At 38.1% G+C, this 25676-nt stretch overlaps 1 protein-coding gene across 3 annotated transcripts; it reads right to left on the bottom strand.

The window, feature by feature from the left end:
- Positions 1-10893: 10893 nt before the first annotated feature.
- CLEC9A (C-type lectin domain containing 9A) lies at positions 10894-23569 on the bottom strand. 3 transcript variants are annotated; one of them, XM_069585736.1, is made up of 7 exons: positions 23287-23569; positions 21740-21944; positions 19107-19187; positions 15565-15711; positions 13328-13479; positions 12086-12207; positions 10894-11469 (listed from the first exon to the last, which is right to left on the bottom strand). In XM_069585736.1, exons 2-7 carry the CDS (start codon positions 21828-21830, stop codon positions 11337-11339), a joined length of 726 nt encoding a protein of 241 aa, XP_069441837.1. In that variant the 5' UTR covers positions 21831-21944; positions 23287-23569; the 3' UTR covers positions 10894-11336. The 3 variants fall into 3 exon arrangements, with proteins under 3 accessions (XP_069441837.1, XP_069441839.1, XP_069441836.1); XM_069585738.1 differs by having other exon boundaries at positions 21740-21886; positions 23287-23435; XM_069585735.1 differs by lacking the exon at positions 23287-23569 and having other exon boundaries at positions 21740-23048.
- Between the last annotated feature and the right edge of the window lie 2107 nt (positions 23570-25676).

The following is a 25676-nucleotide window of genomic DNA, read 5'->3' on the forward strand; positions in this document are numbered from 1 at the left end:
TGAAAGGGATACTGTGACATCTATATACACAGCTGGCTTCTTGTGCAGGGGTCCCCTGCTCAGAATAACAATATGCACACACGTAGCAGAAATTCCAAATAACACCATCATGACATGCCGGGGTCCAGCCCCTGCAGGATCCAGGGGAACCCGAAGGAGAAACGGCATCGGAGAAGAGAATGATTTAGAGAGAGATAAAGAAAGAATGTTGTAGATAAGAAAATAGCGGAGAGAAAAGAGGTTGATATTCTTTGGTTTACATAGAAAGCCAATAAAGTCCTGAGACAAGGAGCATGCTCTGTTCACGGAGGCCACAGGTGCCCTCCCGGTCTCCCGAGGGAGTGAAGACGCAGAACACCTTCCCGTTCAGGTCTTAGAAACCCGGGCAGATAAGTGAATGCAGGGAGCTTCTATGCTCCAAGGGATCAACCTGAAAAAAAAGGAAAAAAAAGAGACACTGGGTGACTAAGCTTCTTCAAGCGAGGCCCATTATTTTATTTTCAAAAAGAACTTTTATACCTTGACTTGTACATAGAGGGAAATGAAAGATGCAAAGTCATACAGAGTCAGCCCAAACATTACATCTGTTTTGTCTTTATGGAAACCAGGATTTTTTCTGCAGACCTTTCTCATAGACAATGTTGTGTACATTATCTTCTGGCCTTGGAGGCCTGTGGACATTTTATGACCCTCTTTTGATAAAGGCTTCTCAACCAGAAAACTTATTTTCCCTTGAAATGTTTTTTTCTTTATATTTCTAATCTATGTCAGCCTCAGAAAATGTTAAACAGAGTTACATTTCTCAAGGAGCAAAGGTGCAGTGAGTTACAAGAAAGAACCAATTAGCTCAAAAGTCTGATGTGGTTAATTCCAAGGCTACACTTGTTTTTCTTACTTTCCAACTATGTTAACTAATGCACTCCTAGGTGCACAGTGGATAAGAGATATGGGAACTTAGCAGCAAGCATTGGCCCAATAATGAAATCCTACACCAGCACTACTCTAGTAACTTTTAACTCTTTGAAAGGCTCTATGTTTTAGGCTTCCCGTGTCTCTCACAGTTGGGAGGCTGTGAACAATATGTGTAGCTGCAAGAGTCTGAATAAACCTGTCAGACAAGCTAGAATGCTAACAGAGGGGGTTTGATTGGAAATATTCCTCTCATGTCTAGGAGACTTATTAGCTAGAGCCCTAAGTTGATTTTCTCCAGAGAAGGGTGGTCGGGGATAGCTCCCTGTTAATGTCAGAGGAGTTGGTGAAAGTCATGAAATAGTAAAACAGACAGATTCTGGTTTGGGGGTAGATGCTCGAGAAGGGGGGCCCCTCAAGGCCTGATCTCGCCTTTGCCCGTCAGGCCTCTTCCTCATGACCTTTGCCACGGGTGGGATCTCTCATGGTGGCTCCCGGCAACGACACACTGACTTCACTGGATTAGAGAGAAGTCAATTTTATGGGTGTAACACTAGAAGGGATAATCTGTTATCATTCTTTGTTTTTCAACAGTGGAAGCTGGGATGTTTCACTTTTATTTTTCATAAACATCTATCTCATGATGAAATGACATAAAATTAGCAAATACACAATAAAGAGAAGATGGTTTTGTTTATTCCCATAATACTGTGCCACTTATCAATCATTGCTTGTAGATTTCTTTCTTACAAATTTTCCCTTCAGTTTTCCATTGGTTACCTAGGAAATTTCTTCATTGTTGAACAAATTGTGCATTAATTTATTGTGTCATGCAGAAAGAACTATACTTGTGGTCATAAAATGAAAGTTAAAGACCCCTTATTGTAATTTATTATCAGACAAATCCCTTTACTTCACAAAGCTTATTTCATTAGGCATAAAGTGAGCATATTTACAGTTTTCTCAGGGTGTTACTGTTAGATGAAATGAGGTACATGTGAAATTAGTTTCATAATCTACATTGTAATATGTAATGTAAGGGATATTAAAAATATGTTGCAAAGCAGAGAAGGGATTTAATTTTTAAAAATAGATGAGTGAAAGCAAGAAAAAAACAACCTTCTTTCGTGAACAAATTGCAGAGAGATCTCTACACTGGGGACCTGTGGATATTACAAAATATTTTCTATGACAAGTACAGATGTTTAATGAACATGGTTAATATAATGAGCACATAACAAGAGATGGGGATTAAGCTTTTAGTTAAGCAATTAAGTATTATTCAAGCCTTGCCTCATGAGAAAGTCAAGTGATTTTGTGAACTGAGTAAAATTAGCACATATTTGGTTTTGACCCCTGGCATCTTACACAATTACAGACTACTTCAGCATAGATGACAAGTGTCTCTAAATGTCATTGCTTTAGTGGGCCTAACTGCCTGGTTAGTGGGTAATGAACAGTGTTTTCTCTCCAAATCTGCAACCTAAGGGGAAGTGTCATTTTGGATGAGGAGGAAGAAAAAATAATAGCATTTATTTATTTATTTTTGGAAAAAAACAAACCACACTTTATTCCTCTGCATTTTCCAAACTTCTAGCATAAAATGCACAAAGCAACCGATTTGTTTAATAAAATGCGTATTATATAAGATAGAAAATACTGTTAAATCTTCACTGATTCTATGAGATAGAAAATACTGTTGAATCTTTACTGAAAGTGTGTTAGTCACTCAGCTTAGTCGTGCCTGACTTGTTGCGACCCCATGGACCTTAGCCCAGCAGGCTCCTCTCTTCGTTGAATTCTCCAGACAAGAATAATGGAGTGGTTGCCATTCCCTTTTCCAGGGGAACTTCTCAACCCAGTGATCCAACCCAGGTGCCCTGCTTTGCAGGCAGATTCTTTACCATCTGAACCACCAGGGAAGTCAACAATTGTGTGCGTTGCTACGATGATGACTTTAATTCACTGAATAGCTTTCATTTAACATTTATTAATAGATTAAAGGGCTTCCCTTTTGGATCAGCTGGTAAAGAATCTGCCTGCAATGTAGGAGACCTGGGTTTGATCCCTGGGTTGAGAAGATGCCCTGGAGAAGGGAATGGTTACCCACTCCAGTATTCTGGCCTGGAGAATTCCATATGAAACGAATTCTACTAATTCTTGAGCTGATTCTTCTCCAACCCTTTCCTCGATTTCTTCTCAGCCTAACAAAATCCACAATACTGATCACAAAGTGAGTAAAATATTTTAAAAGAACAGAAATAAATATGACACATTATTCTTTCCATAAGCTTTCTCTCTTTTTTTTTAAAGTTTAAGAATAGGAAATAATCATAACATTAATTTGAAAATATGACTTTCTGAGAACAATTTTCTGTCAAAAATCAGAGAGGTAGCACCCTGTGAATGGGTTTTCTAACACAAGAGGACTTTTTTTTTTTTTTTCTAGATTCTTGTGCATTTAGGTAATTCTGAAGAAACTGCAGGGAAAAGTCAAATGAGGAACATGACCTTTCCTGGTAGATCTGAGTTCCCCAGGGTACACAATGAGCTATTTCTTTTCCTGAGGATATTGAACCGCTCTTAAAAACTTATCAACAGGAAACAGGTCAGGAGCCCGGTAGCAGCAGGAAATGTGAGAAGTGTGCTGGGAACTTTTGCTTTAAAGATAGTAGCTGATTGTGAAATATGTAGGAAGGTCTAGAAGGCTGTCTCAGAGTTGGCCTCAATATTTGGAAGTCAGATACTTTCTAATGGAATTCTTATAGTTTTCGAAGAATACAAAAAGCAGCACAATCTGATTTAAGGTGTACATAACTTCTGGTACAAGTTTCATTGTGTGAATAGATTTTTGGGATCTAAAATGTTATTAAAGTTTTTCTTTTCATACATTTAACAGCGTTTGAATAAAGCATGTTAAAAAAAGCCTCTTTACATTTGCAGGATAGGGTTTTATTTTTCCTATCCTTTTACTTTTTAGAAACTAATCTGAAAATGGTACTGATGAACCTATTTTCAGGGCAGGCATAGGGGCGCACATGTAGAGGATGGACTTGTGGGCATAGCCAGGGAAGAAGAGGGTGAGATGAACTGAGAGAGCAGCATTGACATATCTACACTACCGTGTATAAAACAGATAGCTAGTGGGAAGCTGCTGTATAACACAGGGAGCTCAGCTCAGTGCTCTGGGATGACCCAGCAGAGTGGAATGCGGGTTGTGGGAGGGAGACTAAAGAGGGAGGGGATGTATGTATACTTATAGCTGATTCATGTTGTTGTATAGCAGAAACAACACTGTAAAGTAATCCTCTAATTAAAAATAAATCTAAAAAGAACTAGTCTGGAACTCAGTGAGATGGATCAGATACCCAGTTCATTATTTGCTGGGCATCAGCGATGCAATGGACATGATTTTAAGCAGGGTCCAGGAGTTGGTGATGGACAGGGAAGCCTGGAGTGCTGCAGTCCATGGAGTCACAAAGAGTCAGACACAGCTGAGCGACTGAACTGAACTTGATTATCCTGGAGCTAAGGTCCAATATCTTACCATTGTGTTAAAAAGCCTTGTTGTTCTGGGCCAAAAGAAAACTGCAAGGAAAAATCTTCCACCCGTGCGATCTGTGTGGAAAGCAATACTGCCACTGAGGAAATCTGTAGAGGTTTATGCCAGCTGCTCTGTAGATAAACCTCAGACTTGTAAATACTGCATCACATGCTGACGGATGATGTCAGCCAAAGGATGTTTGCTTCTGGCTTCATTGTACTTCTTCTCAAAAGAGTTATTAAATGTTTCCTATCCTTTCTCTAAACACAACTCCATGACAATACTTTGAAGAGTCCTGAAGACAAACAGTCTTTCCTACTAAAATTTGCCATTGTTTCTCCTTTATTCCAGGTTATTATATTGAACTGCCAGCTGCCAGCTGTGCAAACCAGAAGAGACAGCTTATGTTTTCTTTGCTATTCTCCTTTTATGGGTTCAGCAGAAAACTAGAGAAAAGTCCCTTTTATTGAAATTCCCATTTAAACTTCAGGTCAAGGGTAAATAAAGAAACAAATACAAAATCACACTCATCTCACTCTTAAAGGAACTTCTCCTTCTGAGGTCATCTTTTACAAGAGACTTCCAGGTTCATTTAAATGATATCTCAGTTTAGTTCAGTCTCTCAGTCACGTCCAACTCTTTGTGACCCCATGAACTGCAGCACGCCAGGCCTCCCTGTCCATCCCAACTCTCGGAGTTTTCACAAACTCATGTCCATCGAGTTGGTGATGCCATCCAACCATCTCATCCTCTGTCATCCCCTCCTCCTCCTACCTTCAATTTTTCCCAGCATCAGGGTCTTTTCAAATGAGTCAGCGCTTCGCATCAGGTGGACAAAGTATTGGAGTTTCAGCTTCAGCATCAGCCATTCCAATGAATATTCAGGACTGATTTCCTTTTGGATGGACTGGTTTGATCTCCTTGCAACACAAGGGAGTCTCAATTGTCTTCTCCAACACCGCACTTCAAAAGCATCAATTCTTTGGCACTCAGCTTTCTTTATAGTCCAACTCTCACATCCATAAATAACTACTGGAAAAACAATAGTTTTGACTAGGCGGACCTTTGTTGGCAAAGTAATGTCTCTGGTTTTTAATATGCTGTCTAGGTTGTTCACCATTAAAAGACACTTACTCCTTGGAAAGAAAGTTATGACCAACCTAAATAACATATTCAAAAGCAGAGATATTAGTTTGCCAACAAAGGTCCGTTTAGTCAAGGCTATGGTTTTTTCCAGTGATCATGTATGGATGTGAGAGTTGGACTGTGAAGAAAGCTGAGCACTGGAGAATTGATGCTTTTGAACTGTGGTGTTGGGGAAGACTCTAGAGAGTCCCTTGGACTGCAAGGAGATCCAACCAGTCCATCCTAAAGGAGATCAACCCTGAATATTCAATGCAAAGACAGATGCTGAAGCTGAAACTCCAATATTCTGGCCATCTCATGCGAAGAGTTGACTCATTGGGAAAACCCTTGATGCTGGGAGGGATTGAGGACAGGAGGAGAAGGGGATGACAGAGGATGAGATGGTTGGATGGCATCACCGACTTGATAGACATGAGTTTGAGTGAACTCCAGGAGTTGATCATGGACAGGGAGGCCTGGCATGCTATGATTCATGGGGTCACAAAGAGTCAGACATGGCTCAGTGACTGAACTGAACTGAGGTTGTTCACAACTTTTGTTCCAAGAAGCAAGCATCTTTTAATTTCATGACTGCAGTCACCATCTGCAGTGATTTTGGAGCCCAAGAAAATAAAGTCTGACACTGTTTCCACTGTTTCCCCATCTATTTGCCATGAAGTGATGGGACCAGATGCCATGATCTTAGTTTTCTGAATGCTGAGTTTTAAGCCAAATTTTTCACTCTCCTCTTTCACTTTCATCAAGAGGCTCTTTAGTTCTTCTTTGGTTTCTGCATAAGGGTGATATTATCTGCATATCTGAGGTTATTGATATTTCTCTTGGCAATCTTGATTCCAGCTTGTGCTTCATCTAGCCCAGCATTTCTCATGAGGTACTCTTCATATAAGTTAAATAAGCAGGGTGACAATATACAGCCTTGACGTACTCCTTTCCTTATTTGGAACCAGTCTGTTTTTCCATGTCCAGTTCTAACTGTTGCTTCCTGACCTGCATACAGATTTCTCAAAAGGTAGGTCAGGTGGTCTGGTATTCCCATCTCTTTCAGAATTTTCCTCAGTATATTGTGATCCACACAGTCAAAGGCTTTGACATAGTCAATAAAGCAGAAATGGATGTTTTTTGGAACTCTCTTGCTTTTTCCATGATCCAGAGAACGTTGGCAATTTGATCTCTGGTCCCTCTGCCTTTTTGAAAACCAGCTTGAACATCTGGAAGTTCATGGTTCACGTACTATTGAAGCCTGGCTTAGAGAATTTTGAGCATTACTTTACTAGCGTGTGAGATGAGTGCAACTGTGCAGTAGTTTGAGCATTCTCTGGCATTGCCTTTCTTTGGGATTGGAATGAAAACTGACCTTTTCCAGTCCTGTGGCCACTGCTGAGTTTTCCAAATTTGCTGGCATGTTGAGTGAAACACTTTCACAGCATCATCTTTTAGGATTTGAAATAGCTCAACCATCACCTCCAAAAACTTTGTTTGTAAGGTCTTCCTAAGGCCCACTTGACTTCACATTCCAGGATGTCTGGCTCTAGGTGAGTAATCATATCATCATGGTTATCTGGGTCATGAAGATCTTTTCTGCACAGTTCTGTGTATTCCTGCCACCTCTTCTTAAAATATTCTCCTGTTAGGTCCCTATCTTTATTGTGCCCATCTTTGCATAAAATGTTCCCTTGATATCGCTAATGTTCTTGAAGAGATCTCTAGTCTTTCCCATTTTATTGTTTTCTTCTATTTCTTTGCATTGATCACTGAGGAAGGCTTTCTTATCTCTCCTTGCTATTCTTTGGAACTCTGCATTCAAATGGGTATATCTTCCCTTTTCTCCTCTGCTTTTGGCTTCTCTTCTTTTCACAGCTATTTCTAAGGCCTCCTCAGACATCCATTTTGCCTTTTTGCATACAGTGGAAGAGAGAAATAGATTCAACGGATTAGATCTGATAGACAGAGTGCCTGAAGAACTAAGAACTGAGGTTCCTGACATTGTATAGGAGGCCAATGATTTCTACTGCCGCAGTAAATTAGATTTCATTTTACTGTAAGTGGTGTCTTTATTATAAGGAGAGAATGATAAGAATCTTACATATCTGAGCTACTTTTTGTGAGAAATGAGACATTAAGTAAAAGTATTTTTAATTTAGCATGTATTTGATGAGAGTCTGCTTTATGGTAAGGTGTTGTTCTAGGGATGGTATATAAGTGGTAGAAAAGTAATAATATAATAGTATACTATTATATTATATATAATGAAAGTGAAAGTGAAGTTGCTTAGTTGTGTCGACTCTTTGTGACCCCATGGACCTACCAGTGTCCTCGGTCCATGGGATTTTCCAGGCAAGAATACTGGAGTGGGTTCCTATTGCCTTCTCCAGTTTTAGTATATTAATAATAATAATTAGTGAAATATATTAGTATAATAATAATAATTAGTGGAAATTCCCTTCCTGTAAGTCCCAAGACACTTTCACATCCATTGTCTCCAGGGAACAAGGTAGTCCATGCCTAGGGGAGCCTGCGGACCTAGGACAGAGACTGTCTATAGATTCATTAGGTTTAAGACAAGTATCCTCTCCAGATACTTGCTGACAATTTACCTGTCAACTTTGTCTTCTTGATATCCTTATAACATAAGCAGTAAAGGGATCGTTTTCATCTGAAGTACACAAAGCAGTGATGTCTAGCGATGACTGAGGATTTACCCAGACAGCAGCAAGCACAAGTAGAGTGTAAAATTCCATGTAAGATGCTCTTCTCAGCAAATTTACATATATGGATAATCTCATCCTCAAACAATATTTGAAGCAAATTCTATATTTATTTTCAAAGAGGAAACTGAGACATTGAGAGATTTAGTTAAAAGCACTGGAGTGTTAGTCTCAGGGATCCAAGTCATGAGTCCTTTTTTTTTGTTTTTTTCTTTCTCTTCAAATTGGAGTGTAATAGCTTTACAATGTTGTGTTAGTTTCTGCTGTACAATGAGGTGAATCAGCCACATGTATACATATATCCTCTCCCCCTTGAGCCTCCCTCCCACCCCCACCCCCCATTCCACCCAACTAGGTCATTACAGAGCACCAAGCTGAGCTCCTTGTGTTATGCAGTAGCTTTGCACCAGATACCATTTGACACATGGTAGCTGCACTCTCAGTTCCTCCCACCCTCTCCTTTTCAACCCTGTGTCCACAAGTTTGTTTTCTACACCTGTGTCTCTATTCCTTCCTACACTGCAAATAGTTTCAGCAGTACCATTTTTTGATTCCATATATATGCATTAATATCTGATATTTGATTTTCTCTTTCTGACTTCTCTCTGTATAACAGTTCACTGCTGCAACTATTTTAGCCAGGACAAGGAAGCAAACTAGATGTCCAGCAACAGATGAATGGGTAAAGATGTGGTACATACATACCAAGGAATCTTATTTAGTCATAAAAAGGAATGAAATTGAGTCATTTGTAGTAGTGTGGGTGTACCTGGAGTCTGTCATACAGGTCATGAGTCTTTTGATATGTGAGCAGTGGGGATGGGTCAGTAAGAAGTAGAAAGGAATGCCGGGGTCCAGCCCTGGTGGATCCAGGGATTTCGAAGGGTGGATGGCGTTGGCATGAGAAAAACTTATTTATTGGTTGAGATACGATTAGATTAGGAAGAAATAGTGTAGTAGGAGAATTAAGTGGAGGAAGAGGGCTGAATAGCTTGGATTACACGGAAGACCAATAAAATTCCAGACAAGGAATTTGCACCATCTACGTTGGGCCACCGGCGCTCGCTTGAATATCTAAGGGTGCCTCACCTTAGGCTCCCTTTCGTGCTGGTCTTAACAGCCAGGGCAAGTAAGTAGACTTGGCGAACCTCCGCACCCCAGATGGAAATTCAGCCTGAGATTAGAGTAAAGAACAGAGGGAGGGGAAGGGGGAAAAGAAGAGAGAGAGAGACACATGGGGGAAACCAGTCCAGCGACTGGCTCCGGCCCCTATTGTTCAGAAGGCCTTTTATACTTTTGATAAAACATTGAGATCAATGGGTAACACAAAGTTATGCAGCATTAGCAGTCCAGACTCTTATCAAAACCAGGCTTTTCTCTCTGCATACCTAATTGTATACACAAGTCTTAGGTAATTTACATCATCTTCCAGCCAAAAGGGCCAATTAACATTTTACAGCCTTTTTTCTGATAAGGGTTTGTCAACCAGAAGACTTATTTGTGTTGATCTTCCCAAGGTCTGGTGCCACTCTCAGAAAGCACTAAATAAAGTTACATTCTTACACAGCAAAGATACAGCAACTTATAACAAGTAGAGGGAGTACAGTGATTTACAGCAAAAGAGAAGCAATTAACTCAAAAGTCTAGTGTTGCTAACATCAAAACTACTATGTATCTATTTCTACATCCTGCTTACATTGAGTAACATCCTTCCAGGTGCCTAAAAAGATAAAGAATATGGAGGCCTGGCAGCAGTCATTGAGTCAACAGTGAAAACCCTCTACCAATATAATTTTTAACTCTTTAGAAAAGGCTCTGTATCTCAAGATGCTTTCAAGCTTTGTGCCTCTCACGGTTGCGGGGCTGTAAGCAATTCACAAGCTGTAAGAGGTCCGGGGAATCTGTTAGGCAAGCTAGAGAGCAATCAGAGGCGGTTAACTGAAACATCCCTTTCAAATGCAGAAGACTAAAGCCCTGAGTTGACTTTTTCCAGAGAATATTAGAAGAGTGGAAAAGCAGGCAGATTCTTATTTTTTGAGGGGTGGATGCTCAGGAAATTTCAGGGGGAAAACCTGAGGTCTGATTAGCCTTGCCATCAGAGCTCTTGCTGCATGACCTTGTCACGGGTGGAATTCCTCACGCTGGCTCCCGGCAAAGGAAGATCACAGTTCTATTTTTGCAGTTTTTAAAAAATTTATTTTTAATTGAAGGATAATTGTTTTACAGTGTTGTGTTGATTTCTGCCATACAACAACATGAATCAGCCAGCTCTTCCTTACTGGATACTGCTATGCCAGCCTGACTATTCCTTCCACATACATGTAGCTCTGGTTGTTCTTCTCTCCAGTAAAATTCTGCAGTCCTAAAAATGATTTTGTCTTTTTTTTTTTTTTAATTTTATTTTTTTCCATTCATTAGGTTTTCCTTTTTTTTTTTTTTAATTTTAAAATCTTTAATTCTTACAGGCAGAAGAGAGCAGCATATCTTCCTTCCAATTTGAAAATCCATGTCACTGTCTTCCCATCCTACCAGTCTGATAACATAATGCCTGGCAAGCCCAGTAAATGCATAGAAAGATTTTGCAAACAGTGAGTTTGAAAGGTCACATTTATTCATTTATTGAAAAGGGTATTGGTTAGCTAAAATTGCATCATCTCACCAGTGATTTATTGATTTTTCTGTAGAGTTTATAGTCACTCTAAATTTAAAAAAAAATAGAGAGGAAAAAAATGACAAATGGAAATGATTTTTCTTCAGCTTGTTCTCCATTCTTTACAGTTTTGTCTTCTGTTGCTCTAAACCAATTTTATTCTTGGTAAATAATTTGAGCAGTGTCAAAGAAACATATGGAAAGCATTGAGGAATATTACCAAGCGTAAAGGCAAGATAGGTTTTGTGTCCCAGGTAGCTGGTTTTACAGCCCTTGCACTGGTTTAGTTCTGTGCTGGCCCTTAGGCTCATTATTACAGGTTTTTGAAGGATCTATTGCAAATATGATCATAATGGAGTGATCACTTTAAGCAAAATTTCTTTCAGGTAGAAGATCTTAGTGCATACTTCTCACAGATGAAATATTTCCAAACGCTGCAGTTAGCAGAAGAAAGGTCATTGTCTCTGAGGTATCCACAGGCTTGATCGGTTGGCTGGGGTCCCTGTCTTGGCAACCTGGAGCGGCAAGTCAGTATATCTGAGGTTAGGTGTGGGCTTAAGGAGATGTTCTTTGGGCAATAAAATGAGAGATGCACAGCTTTTTGTTTTAATATGGCACCCTCTTGTGGTAGTTTTCCTCTCCTTCTTCAATAACAGAGCTATTTTCTCAAAATAAAATGTGCAAATATTATTTCAATGGGCAGCATATTTTTTAAAATGCTTGAATACAGAAAGATAGGCTCTAATTTCAAATCTCTTTTTCTGACTCTTAATATTCAAAATATGAAGGCACGGATGACCAGTCTCCCCAGTTCTTTCTGAAATCTTACTATGGGAATTACTTAATTAGCACTCTCTCCATTCAATGATACAAAGGAAATGTACTTGATAATCACATAATATCATTCATTCAGACTTTCAGATTTTGATGTGAATGTGCTCGCCTGGGGCTGAGAAGGAGAAAGATTTAGAAGCCACGTAGCTACTCTTTATCTTGGCTTGGATTCCAATCAAGCCTATGAAATTATCATGCTCATCATGTCTCCTGGAGGAAATGTAAGGTATAAGATAAAATTAATGGCTAATTTCCCACCTGTGTCTAATTCTTGGAACATTTCCCTTAGAGACTTACAGGTCAGCGGAAGGAGAGGAGCCATCCTGCCAAAGCCAAGGTTGGTTGGACCCGTTCTGTGACAGTCCTACCCAGTAATCATAGTTTCTTTTGATCTTCGTCAGGCTGCCCGTGATAAAGTCCTGTAAGAAACAAGACTTGAACAGTGAACCAAGGTTGGAGTGGTACTCCAAAACAAACAAAAAGCTAATAAACTACCATGAAATAGAAGTGTGATATTTTGCCTCTACAAAGGTAATTGGAACTTGAAGGCTGGAAAGAGAGAGACTTTAAAGAAAGTATACTTTCCCTTTTATTGCTAAATGATCAAGGTGGTGTTAAAAACTATGAAACAAATAGGCATCTGATGTCAAAATAATTTTAATGGATTCAGAATTTGGCAGATAGTATATATATGTCTTTTCCGGGATACATCAGTGTGAGAAATAGTTTAGAAGAGTCCAGCAGCAATTAACTGCAGGCATATTTTGTGGGAATAAATACTTCTAATTTTTGTTACTTAATTTGCACAGAAAAATAGTGCAAACCCATAACTGTCATTAGCTAGTCCAAGTTGCTTTGGTTTATTACATATCTTTAACAAATTGTTCTATTATTCTTATAAAAATGAGCTTTGACTAATTACTGAATATGGCAGATATACATTTTTAATAAAGTCAGAAGTGTGTAACTGTGCTTTCTACTTCACACATAATTTATGGGTATAACGATTTCAAGGAAGCATCTTACTCATTAAAATATTAGTAAACTAGGTTTAATGTCAATTAAACAGTTCATTTAGCAAATGTTTATTTTCACAGGTCTCTCCATTTCATGATGTCACCTCACTTTTTGTACTTCTACTTTTCTTGATAATTATATAATTGTTATAGTTTAGTATACCTCCCTAAAGTATTGAAACTTCAAATTTAAAACAGATTAAACATATATACAATCATAATGTGTGCATATCTGGGAGTGGATTAGCAGTTACAAAATGGAATTTCTCTTGTTCCCTCCCTTTTTGAGTAACAAAAAACATAGAACTAACATATTCTCCCTGATTTCTGAATAACCATCCTGTATTTTGTTTCTCCAATTAAAAGGAAAACAAGGCATGCCAATTCCTACTTTGAATATTGAAACTTTTTTTTTCCCAACAAATATACCATTGTTACAGAGTATTAAGGAATACTATGAGAATCAGTCTTTTCATTTCATAGGTATTTTCAGAATGATATGAAATCATAAAGCAGTGTTTACCATTTCTTCTTTGCTCTCTATTTGCAGAAGATCAGATCCCTTCTTCCAACAATCCTCTCTACTAGTGTGCCAAAATTTCCAGCTTTCAAAGACATAGTAACAACTTTCTCCATTCTGAATCCAGTTGTTTGGACAAGGGCTGCAGTTATAGGCTTCAAATATAAACATTTCATTAAAGTTATTGTAAAAATATTGGTAGCACACCTCTGCAAAGAACCCCTTGTATTATTCCCAGTGAAGCTGAATTCTTTCCAATGATCCCCAGCTTTTTTTGCACCAGGGATCAGTTTCATGGAAGGCAATTTTTCCATGGACCTGGGAGTGAGGCATGGTTTCAGTGTGATTCAAGCACATTACATTTATTATACACTTTATTTTTATTATTATTATATCAGCTGCAGCTCAGATCATCAGACATTAGATCCCATAGGTTGGGGACCCCTGCTTTAACTCAATGGCTCATATGATGCAGTTCTCAGCAATTTAACCTCCTTTGAACCTGAATACAGTAAGATTTGTACAATTACTTCCAAATGCAATAGGTCTCTAAGAGTTTAAGATAAAATTAATTTGGGAATATTTTCCCAGATTGTTTCTCTTCTATAATAATTGATCTGATTATTCCATTTTTAGATATCTTTCCTCCTTTTAATTTACATCATTTATAATCTTCACTTATTTGCTTATTGTTTTGTGTCTATTAATATTATTGGCCCAATTTAATTGAGAATGTAATGAGCCATTAGGTGAGTAGAGTGGTAAGCCTCAAGTTGATGTTTAAATTCTGAGAGTCAAGCATGAAAATGTTTCTCATATAGTGGAAATAACAAAGAGTGCACCTTGAGGAGTGATTTTAAAATATGTAGGTGAGGAAAAATTGAACAAGTGACCAATACGTTCAATTTAGGACTTTGATATAACTAAGAAGTAAGTCTTAACGTTTCACCAGTTTTATAGAACTTATCTTAAGAAAAAATGTATTCATGAAAGAAGGATGCTCAGATGTGTAAAAGGGGAACCAAAGATCAGCACTTTGACCAAGTGTTTCTAGCACAATTTTATAGAAGGAAAGACTCTTATACTTCCAGAAGTGTAGTCTCCAGGAAGTGTAGTCTCCAGGGAAAAGCCTTCTACTTAGGGTCACGAATAGTTCATTATCAGTTTCCATGGCCCAGATGTCAAATTATTTAGGCCTCTTCTTCGCTGTCCTTTGAGAATGACTCTAATCAGTATCCTGAGTGTTATTAAAGTTATAGCATAAGCAGTGCTGACAATGGCAGTTGAAAGGCTGAGAACATGCTGGATTTGAATTAATCTCCAAAATGGATTTTGTCACTGATTTAAGCGATCATGTGACTGAGCGACTAAACAACAACAACGCTGATTAAAGTTGATGATTCAGAGGTGGGCCTAATCCATGCTTTCAGCAATTCGTAAAACACTGTATTTTTTTAAACATTTACTTGACTGAATCTCAATTAGAAGGAACTATCTGGCTTATTGACAATTACTAAAATAATAGCCACTACAGAGAAGTTAATTTTCTAAATTTTATGTGTAGGTGTAAGAGTGTGTGTTCAGTTGTACCCGACTCTTTGTGAACCCATGGGCTGCAGCTCACCAGGGATCCTCTGTCCATAGAATTCTCCAGGCAAGAATGCTGGAGATATACACAAATTTGAATGATTGGATAAAACATAAAATGCTGCTTTTTTTGTTTAATCTTACCTACTCATCTCACTCATTACATTTTGACGTTTGACTGTATATTTTCCTTTTTTTCTATTTCTTGGAACCTCAGTATTTTCCACATACTATTAATGTAATATGGGCTTCCCAGGTGGTATTAGTGGTAGAGACTCAGCCTACAATGCAAGAGATGCAGAAGAAGTGAGTTCCATCCCTGAGTCAGGAAGATCCCCTGGAGGAGGGATTGGCAACCCACTCCAGTATTCTTGCCTGGAGAATCCTGTGGACAGAGGAGCCTGGTGGGCTACAGTCCATACAGTCACAAAGAGCTGGACACCACTGAAGTGACTTAGCATTGATGTATGTATAAATGACACTGAAGTAAAGAGCAGATCAAAAGTATCTCTCTCCTATTTTTTATGACATCCTGACTATAATTTACAGAGAAATATGCGTTGCTGTGGGTTTTTTGTTTTGCTGTTGTTGTTTTGAGGAACTGGTGTATACATTGGTATCTGCACAGTGAAAATTGACTTTATATCAATTACCTGAACTGAAAGACTTCTGCATTAAGGTTTGGCAATATGTCATCTGTAGGTTGGGGTTTCTCTTCCACTGTGAGAAGTTGAGCAGTGCTCTCTCCTGTTGGATGAGTTTTTCTTGCTGCTGCATTATAGCAGTGGACATCTGAAACACTTTAAACAATAACAACCATTCCTGATAAAATACTGACACATAACAAAATAAACCTTCAAAGCAGACTGAAGAGAACTACATATTACTCATTATATTTGTGAATAAAAGCTACAAAAGATGTTTATTTAGGTGTTCTGCTCATTCTTTTTTTATTGTGTTGTTCACTTTTTGATATTGAGCTACATGAACTATTTGTATATATTGAAGATCAATCCCCTATTGGTTGCTTGATTTGCAAATATTTTCTCCCATTCTTAGGGTTGTCTTTTAGTCTCATTTATGTCTTTCTTTGCTGTGCAAAAGCTTTTAAGTCTTCTCTGTTTGTTTTGTTTTTATTTTCACTACTCTAGAAGGCGGGTTAAAAATGATCTGGTGATTTATGTCAAAGAGTGTTCTTGCCTATGCTTCCTCTAAGTTTTACATTGTTCAGCCTTACATTTAGGTCTTTAATCCATTTTGAGTTTATTTTTGTGTGCAGTGTTAGAGAATGCTCTTATTTCATTCTTTTACATAGCTGTCTGGTTTTCCCAATGCCACTTATTGAAGAGGCTGCCTTTTCTCTAGTGTATATTTTTGCCTCCTTTGTCATAGATTAGGTGACTATAGGTTCATGGGTTTATCCCTGGGCTTTCTATCCATTGATCTATATTTCTGTTTTTTTGCCTGTACCATACTGCACTGATGACTGAAGCTTTGTAGTATAGTCTGAAGTCAGGGAGTCTGATTCCTCCAGCTCCATTTTTCTTTCTCAAGATTGCTTTGGCTACTTAGAGTCTTTTGTATTTCGATACAAATTGTAATTTTTTCTAATCATGTGAAAAATGCCCTTGCTAATTTGATAAGAATTGCATTGAATATGTAAATTGTTTTGAGTAGTATAACTATTTCACAATATTGATTTTTCCAGTCTAAGAACATGGTATATCTGTCTATCTCTTGGTGTCATCTTTGATTTCTTTCTTTCATCAGTATTCTATAGTTTTGCCATCACTAAAAAATCTACAAACAATAAATGCTGGAGAAGATGTAGATAAATGGGAACCCTCCTGTAGTGTTTGTGGGAATGTAAATTGATACAGTCGCTATGGAGAACAGTGTGGAGGTTCCTTAAAAAACTAAAAATAGAACTACTATATGACCTAGCAATCCCACTACTTGGCACATACTCAGAGAAAACCATAATTCAAAAAGACACATGCACCCAAATGTTCATTGCAGCCCTATTTATAATAGCCAGGATGTGGAAGCAACCTAAATGTCCATCAACAGAGGAATGGATAAGATATATACAATGGAATATTATTCAGCCAAAAAAAGGAATGAAATAGAGTCATTTGCAGAGACATAGATAGACCTAGAGACTGTCACACAAAGTGAAATAAGTCAGAAAGAGAAAAACAAGTATCATATAATATTACTTATATGTGGAATCTAGAAAAATGATACAGATGAACTTATGTACAAAGTGGAAATAGAGACACAGATACAGAGAACAAGCTTATGGATACTAAAGGGGAGGGGGAATTGGGATGGATTGGGAGATTAGGGTTGACATATATATACTACAATGTATGAAATAAATAACTAATTAGAACCTGCTGTATAACACAGGGATCTCTACTCAGTGCTCTGTCGTGACCTAAAAGGGAAGGAAATCTAAAAAAGAAGGGAAATATGGATACATATACCTGATTCACTTCACAGTACAGCAGAAACTAACACAACATTGTAAAGCAACTATATTCCAATTAATTTTTTTTTAAAAGCTACAAAGGATGTACAACAAAAAAGCTCTTTGCCATCCCTGTTTCCTTACCCACTCAATTCTAGCCCTTTAATGCACTCAGATTTATCAATTTATTTTTTATTCTTCCAGAGGTGTTCTGAAATTTACATGCAAATGAATATAAAGTTCCCTCAATCTTCTTTACACAAATGATAACAATCTTTTTACATGGTTTTTCAGTTTTCATTTGATCACTTAAAATGTATTTTTGACATAATACTATGTTAGTACATAAAGAGCTTTCTCATTCTTTTTTATATTGGATTCTATGGTATGAATATAGCATGATTTATTTTAATAATGCTTCCTTGACTTTTACACTATTTGTAATCTTCTGTTATTGTAGAAAGAAATACTCTAATGAGGAACCTTAGTTATACATAGTTTCACACATGTGCAAGTACATTTGTAAAAGTTAATAGGTCAAGGTTTTGTGCGTTTACATTGCATTAGATATTTCCAAATTACGTTCCATGTATCCTGATGCAAATTGCATAGGCTTGAATCTCCTTGACTTTTACACCACTACCACACTCACACTTCTGACACTTCTGTTCACCAAATGCATTGTCCCCATTCCACCCCACCCCCTTGCCCTGCTCTACACCACCAATTGGGTGTCCTATAATTTAATTTAATTCTGACACTATCTTCCTGGAAATAGCATCAGTATCCCGAGGTTAAGTCCCAAAGACTGCTCCCCACCTCAGAGGCCAATGCAAGTAGTAGATTCCCAGGTTAGCATGACTTCTTTTTGATTTGGCTACAAATTAGAAGTTTCCATGACTCCCTCCTGGGTTCTATTCATTTGCTACAGCAACTAATTCATCACCAGCTAATTCCTCCTAGTTGGAGAAACGATTTGCCAAGGCATACAAGACATAAGAATTATCTAGACAATTGCTCTTCATCACTGTCTTTCTAAGCATATTTCTTTGTGCTAGCATAAGTGACAATAAAGGTTCTTGGTCTTTTTTCTGGAACCTGTGCTTCTGTAATTGTTACACTTTATATAAAATTCATTTGTTATATATAAAAGCATGTTTTCACTTTGAACTGAAAAAAAAAAAAGAAATGTGGCAAAATATTGGTCCAAATAAAGTCCTCACATTTACCTTAAACATACTAAATTGTACCTTGTCTAGTATAAACTGAAAAGTTCATAATAAAATGATCTATATAATTTAGAATAAATGTATATTAGAAAAGGAAGAGCATAGTACTGAAAACCTTCAAATTGCATGCTTTGGCATATTAACATAATTCATAAATGGGATCATAATATAAGCAATTATTTGCATCATTTTTCCCATAGAGACCTATGGTATTAGATTTGAGTTAAACAGCTTGCCATTGAATATTAAAAGTTATCAGTGGCATCTGAGTGCTTTAGAGAGTTATAGCTAATGGATGTTCCATAACTTAAATAAGGAAGTCATTATTTTATATAATTTATATCCATTTAGGTGTTTCTAGTTGATTTATTTATCCATTTATAAGTTATGAAGTTCCAGTTAAAATGATATGCATACGTCTATGTAATGCTACATGTAGTATGCAACCTATCTATCTATATAGATTATTTTGAAGATATCTTTTTATACTTACATTTGATGCCCAAGAAAATGGAGGTTGCTAATGAGCCAATGCAGAAAATACATAAGATCACCGTGACAAGACACCATACTCCTAAACAAGGAATAGAAGGAATGAAATTGATTTAGAGAAAGTAGGGGAAAGAAGTGAGTCGAGTCAGTTCAGTTCAGTTCAGTTGCTCAGTCATGTCTGACTCTTTGCAATCCCATGAACCGCAGCATGCCAGGCCTCCCTGTCCATCACCAACTCCCGGAGTCCACCCAAACCCATGTCCATCGAGTTGGTGATGCCATCCAACCATCTCATCCTCTGTTGTCCCCTTCCCCTCCTGCCCTCAATCGACAGGAAAGGACTAAACTGCGTAAAATGAGGAGGTAACATTGTAATTATGTATAACAGGAAAAGGTGAACTCAAACTCTTTGAAATGCAAGTCATAATTTGGAAAAATGCCAGCTTGGACAGCTTTCACAATATACTTCTCTTATCCTTGTATGACACCACCAGCTCAGTAACTTGTTAGATGTATTCTCTTCCAACAGTCTTTTAGAGATGATGGCAAACTAGGCAGTAGGCTTTAATTTTTGACAGCAAAAGGGCTGTTTCCAGGACTTCTTGGGAGTCTAGTGGTTCAGAGGGCTTCCCTGGTGGTTCAGAGACAAAGAATCTGCCTGCAATGCAGGAGGCCCAGGTTCGATTGCTGGGTCAGGAAGATCTCCTGGAGAAGGGAACGACAACCCCTCCAGTATTCTTGCCTGGAGAATTCCATGGACAGAGGAGCCTGGTGGGCTATAATCTATGGGGTTTCAAAGAGTCAAACACGACTGAACTACTAACACTTTCACTTTAAGTGGTTAAGACTCTTCTTGCCAATAAAGGAGACACAGGTTTGATCCCTGGTCTGGAAAGATCCCACATGACACGGAGCAACTGAACTCCTGCACTGCAACTACTGAGCCTGTGCTCCAGAGCCTGTGCTCCACAAGAGAAACCACTGCAATGAGAAGCCCACACACCGCAACAGGAAAATAGCTCCCACGTGTCACAACCAGACAAAGTGCATGTGCAGCAAGGAAGACCCAGCGCAGCCCCCCAAAATAAACAATAAACAAATGAATTAATTTAGAAAAGCTGTCTCCAATTTCCTCATCTCTGGTCAGAGTCATTTGAGCATGATTGATTCAAAGGTATTTCCCTTTGAATGCATGATTTTGGATAAGGAACATTTTTAAAGACAATTTTGCAACAATTCGGGGAGGGAAAATGAATGAGTGATTTGTCATATTCTTAATGTTAGTGAGAGAAAAAAGCATACAATTTATCTCTGGATAATGATGTAGGCTGAATAATGACTCTGCCCAAATTGCCCAAAATGCCTATGTTCTAATCTCTGGAATTGATAAATATTTCCTTATGAGGAGAAGGAGACTTTAAATGTATAATTAAGTAAAGGATCTTTGAATGGGAAGATCATCCTGTTTTATCTGGCCCTTATAAGTGAGACATAGATAAGAGGAAGAGACTGCCATATAATAAAGGAAGCCAAGACACATTTGAAGATGTGCCGCTGTAGCTGAAGATTGGAAAGGAGCCACAGGTTCAGGAAAGCAAGGATGCAACTCTAGAAACTGGAGAAGACAGGGAATGGTTTTTCCCCTAGAGCACTGTTCCCCAACCTTTTGGCACCAGGGACTGGTTTCATGGAAAACAGTTTTTCCATGGACCAAGAAGGTGGGGATGGTTTTGGGATGATTCAAGTGTATTACATTTGTTGTGCACTTATTTCTACTATTATTGCATCAGCTCCAGTTCAAATCACCAGTCATTAGTTCCTAGAACTTGGGGACCCCTCCCCTAGAGCCTCTCTATGGAAGGTAGACCCAAGACACCTTGGTTTCAATCCAGCAGAATCCATTTTGGACTTCTGATCTCTAAGACTGTAAGAAAATAAAGCTATGTTGTATTATGCTCCTAAGTCTGTGGTAATTTATTACCTAAACAAAAGAAAATTGATATAAATATTTTATATTAAAGACAGAACTAACCCAGGCTGATGAATGTTTGCCACTTTTCTCAACCTATGTTTTCTCTTTTATTTCTTAGTATTTATCAGATAATTTACAGGATGTTTTTTAAGTAAGTAAGTAAAATCACTCAGCCGTGTCCGACTCTGTGACCCCGTGGACTGCAGCCCACCAGGCTTCTCAGTCCATGGGATTTTCCAGGCAAGAGTACTGGATTGGGTTGCCATTTCCTTCTCCAGGGGATCTTCCTGACCCAGGGATTGAACCCAGGTCTCCTGCATCGGAGGCAGACGCTTTAACCTCTGAGCCACCAGGGAAGGGCTAAAATTACACAAAATATGTGAGTTCTTTCACTTATTTTCCAAATCCAGGAATTCTTTGTCTTTTCAGCAACAGAGAGAGAGAGGGAGAGAGAGAGAGAAACCCAATGTACTACATATTTGTCAAGTCCTCTACTTCTCCTCCACTTTATTTCATTTTTAATATTAGCATGTTATGCATATTATTATACTTATAAGTGGGTTATTTCAGATTATAAATATCACCTGGGGCTCATCATAGAACAGGAAAAAAGAAAACCCATAAGCCACAAGGTCTTAGTGTAAATAGTTATAACTGGTTACCTGAATTTTTGGTGGAAGACAGATGTCTCTGATAAGGGTTTGATGTTGGAGTATCCCACTGAAGAGAGGTGTATGTTTCATCCTCTTGCATGTCTGGGATGCTTTGATGGATAAGGCAGTCCACATGAGAGGCTGAGACAAATTCTCCTTTTGTAGTCAGGAGCAGATTAATGCAAGAACTGAAATTAGCTACCTTTTCACGCCCCTGGGAAAACATGTAGAGTTTAAGGAATAGAATAGATGCATCTTCATCCAGAAAGTAGAAGTTTATGAAGTTTTAGCCAAAGCATAACTTGGTAAAGAAGGAAATGAGAAAGAAACTAAACCAATAAGGCCAGTTACAGAATAGATTATTGCTCTGGTTTCTACAATGTAGCAGATGTTGAAGGTGATAGTACTGGATTACTGTCAAGATGAAAAGGACAGAGAATGAGCTTATATTTGGGATAGAATATGAAGATGAGGATGACCTTGATAGCAAAGAATGAGGATAACTCACGTTGGGCAAACCAGTATGGAAAGAGTTGTACATTACTGTACATCATTAAACAAGGAAGCTGGAAAGGGATTTAATCTCTAAAATAAATGTACACATTATATGTTAGTTGAGGTGTTGTGACAAGTAAACCTCAAAATAAGTATTAGCACAAAGTTTATTTCTCATTTACATAACATTTTGTTACCTAGTCCAAGTTCACTCTGCTCACCACACAACAGGCCAATTAAATGAGAGATGAAGTACTGAGGCAATGAATAGGAGAAGATGGCAGACAAATGTCTCAAAATAACCATCTTATGGGGACTTAATACCAGATTCTTTTATAGACTAGATGGGATGGGGATGAGGAAGTAAAATGAAAAAGGCCATCAATCTTACAAATATTTCCTGGAACGGCCTGTCTCTGCGGAGTGAGCATGGGGGATGTGTTAATTTCTTCCTTCCTGTAGCCATCCACAGGTGGACAGGGTCCCAAACAAAGGTATTTTGGTTTAACATTTAGGCATAGGGACAGTGTTCCCCAAGGCAGGTTATTATGTGTGAACAGTATCCTTTATTTTTGTTGTCTTTGATCATTGCTATTTTAATCTTAGACTCAATAATGCTAACATATGCATTTACTGTTGTGCTATTTCAGTTGTTTCCCTGTGGAAGGGAGGGAGGCTAGGGAATGAGGGGATGTATGTATAATTATGGCTGATTGGCACTGTTGTATGGCAGAAACCAACACAACATTGTAAAAAATTTAAAAATATTTTTAAAAATTCAGCAAAGGGGGAAAAAAACAGAGAGAAAGAATACATTATCCTTGAAAAATAAAAGGTATCTTTTTAGTGAACAAAGCAACAGGAAGCAAAAATTAAAGTAAAAGATAACAGAATCAAGTGGAATAAATTGTCCCCTGTAACAATTTTAGCTCCAGTAATCCTGGTTAATGGGTTTCCCAGGTGACTTAGTGGTAAAGAACCCACTTGCCAATGTGGGTTTGATCCCTCATCCTGGAAGATCCCCTGCAGAAATAAATGGCAACCCACTCCAGTATTCTTACCTGAAAAACCCAATGGACAGCAGAGCCTGGTTACTACAGTCCATGGAGTCACAAAGAGTTGGACACAACTTAGTGATTGAACAACGACAAATCCTAGTTAATGGGTAGCTGTCTCCTGAATGTAGCGTTGCTCCTTCTGTCTTGTGAGTGATTAAACTGTCTACTTCTAGCCATTGGATAGAAAAGGAGAAGCTGGAAAATCTACAACCGTTTCTTAAAAGCCATGACCTTGAAGTACTGGGTATCACATTCACATCCACTAATAATGTCCGTGTTTGGTTCTAAAGGTTGGGCCAGATCAACATAATTTTTGCCTGGCTGGCAAGATTTCTGTAGTAATTTCACTGTAGAAGGGAAGCATGAATTATTTAATGGATGGAGGGTGGTTTCTGCCACATCCTGTGACTACAGTATTGGTATTGAGAAACTTGATACTTTAATCATCATTCGTATACTGGCCATTTGTCCTTGTGGTCAAAAGTCATATCTTAGTAATTTACAGCCTGCAAATCCCAACTATCTGCAAAATTCTCTTTTGTTTCAGTGTCTCACTGGATCAGTCATTGATTTCTGTAACAGAAGAAATCAAACGGCACACTCCAGGGGTCATCCGAGGGCATTTAACAAGGACACTTTTATAAAGTTTTGGGAAGGATTAAGGGACTCATTGGAAAAGACCCTGATCTTGGAAAAGATTGAGGGCAAGAGGAGAAGAGGGCAACAGAGGATGAGATGGTTGGATGGCATCACTGACTCAATGGACATGAGTTTGAGCAAACTCAGGGAGATAGTGAAGGGCAGGGAAGCCTGGAGTGCTGCAGTTCATGGGTCTCAAAGAGTCAGACATGATTTAGTGGCTGAACAACCACAGCAACAAGGGATCCAAAAAGGGATGGTTAAATATGCATTGGTGAGTTATTTATCACCCCTGGGCCTGAAAGGGTAAGGAAAGGATGTTTGTTGGAACTTTGTGACCTATCTGATAAGATCATGGCCCAAGATATAGAATGTGCAGGCTTTGCCAAACCACAGCATGGTAGGAGAAAGCCAGTGGAATAAACACCAGGACCATTCTCCCCTTTCACCCCATGAACATTGCTAGTACTTCCCCAAAGTTGAATTAACTGGAAATCAGAGGCCAAGTTTTTCCAGATATTGCTGTATATTTGAGTTCTGCCTCCCAAGGTCTAGGATGGGACCAACAGCATCTCTAGAAGCAAAAGGAAAATATTCAGCAAATTCTCCAAGTATTTCATATGATTTTTATGTGACCTGAGATTCTGACATAAAAAATAATGTGACTTAACTCCCTTCAGTCTTTTTCAATGGGGCAGTTTCTATCTTGAGGTGACAAAGAGGAAGAAACAATAAACATAAAAAAAAATATGCATTAAGAGTCATGTCAGGAATGAAGAAATGGAACTTCAGTGACAGACATTAATTTCCAGGGGCTCTCGAATTTCATCCTCACTAAATATCAGGCTCAGAAAGATCTAGTTTATTCCCAATATGGTATATTCTCTGATAAGTCACTTTGGGAAAAGCACTGGGCTCTCTTAACCAAAGATTAGTATGTTACTTGTATGGCTTTTAATGGTTTTAATCATGCTGTCTTATTTATTGTTCCAAGCACTTTTGAAGTATTTACTGAAGGTCTTTTACATGCATTACTCTGATTCTCTCAACAGCTCTGTGAACTAGTTACTATTATTAGTGTGTTGTAACTAAACTGCAAATAGAGGCATGGACAAGTCAAAATATTTACCCAAATTCATTCATGTATTCAGTGGAAGAGTTAGTATGTAAACTGGGGGAGCTGATCACAGAAACTGTGCTACTAAAATCCAAGCTATTCTGACTTCATGTACAAGACAGTTTGGGTATGAGTACCAGAGAAAAAGAATCTTTGTAGGTATGGTTTGATTGGTTTACACTTTTAATTATATTTTTTCATCAACTAAAATATTATTCTTTACAATTCAGTCATATATAGTGATATAAAATCTGTGCTTTTCCATTGAGGATAGATAAAACACAAAATTGCAGAGATATGGCTGATCTTTGGAACTAATAATTTGATTTTCTCAATTATTAGTTCAAATTTGTACTCTCTAAATGGACAAGTGAAAACAGGAAAATAATGACATTATGCTCCAAAGCCAAATCTCAAGATATTTGAAGTAGCAGCAGAATCCTTAATATTTCTGTTTTTCCTCAGTGTCCCTCCCCCTGCCAAATCTGCTTGTTTATTAGTTATTTAAAGCAAACCAATCAAGTGTCTTTGGATATCAGAGTCCAGAGCTATAAAAGTTACATGTATGTGTTGAGTATTAATTATATGCTTGGTACTCTGCTCATGCTTTACACACTATATTAAATGATCCTCACAA

Source organism: Ovis canadensis, chromosome 3, assembly GCF_042477335.2.
Source record: "Ovis canadensis isolate MfBH-ARS-UI-01 breed Bighorn chromosome 3, ARS-UI_OviCan_v2, whole genome shotgun sequence".
Classification (NCBI taxonomy): Eukaryota; Metazoa; Chordata; class Mammalia; order Artiodactyla; family Bovidae; genus Ovis; species Ovis canadensis.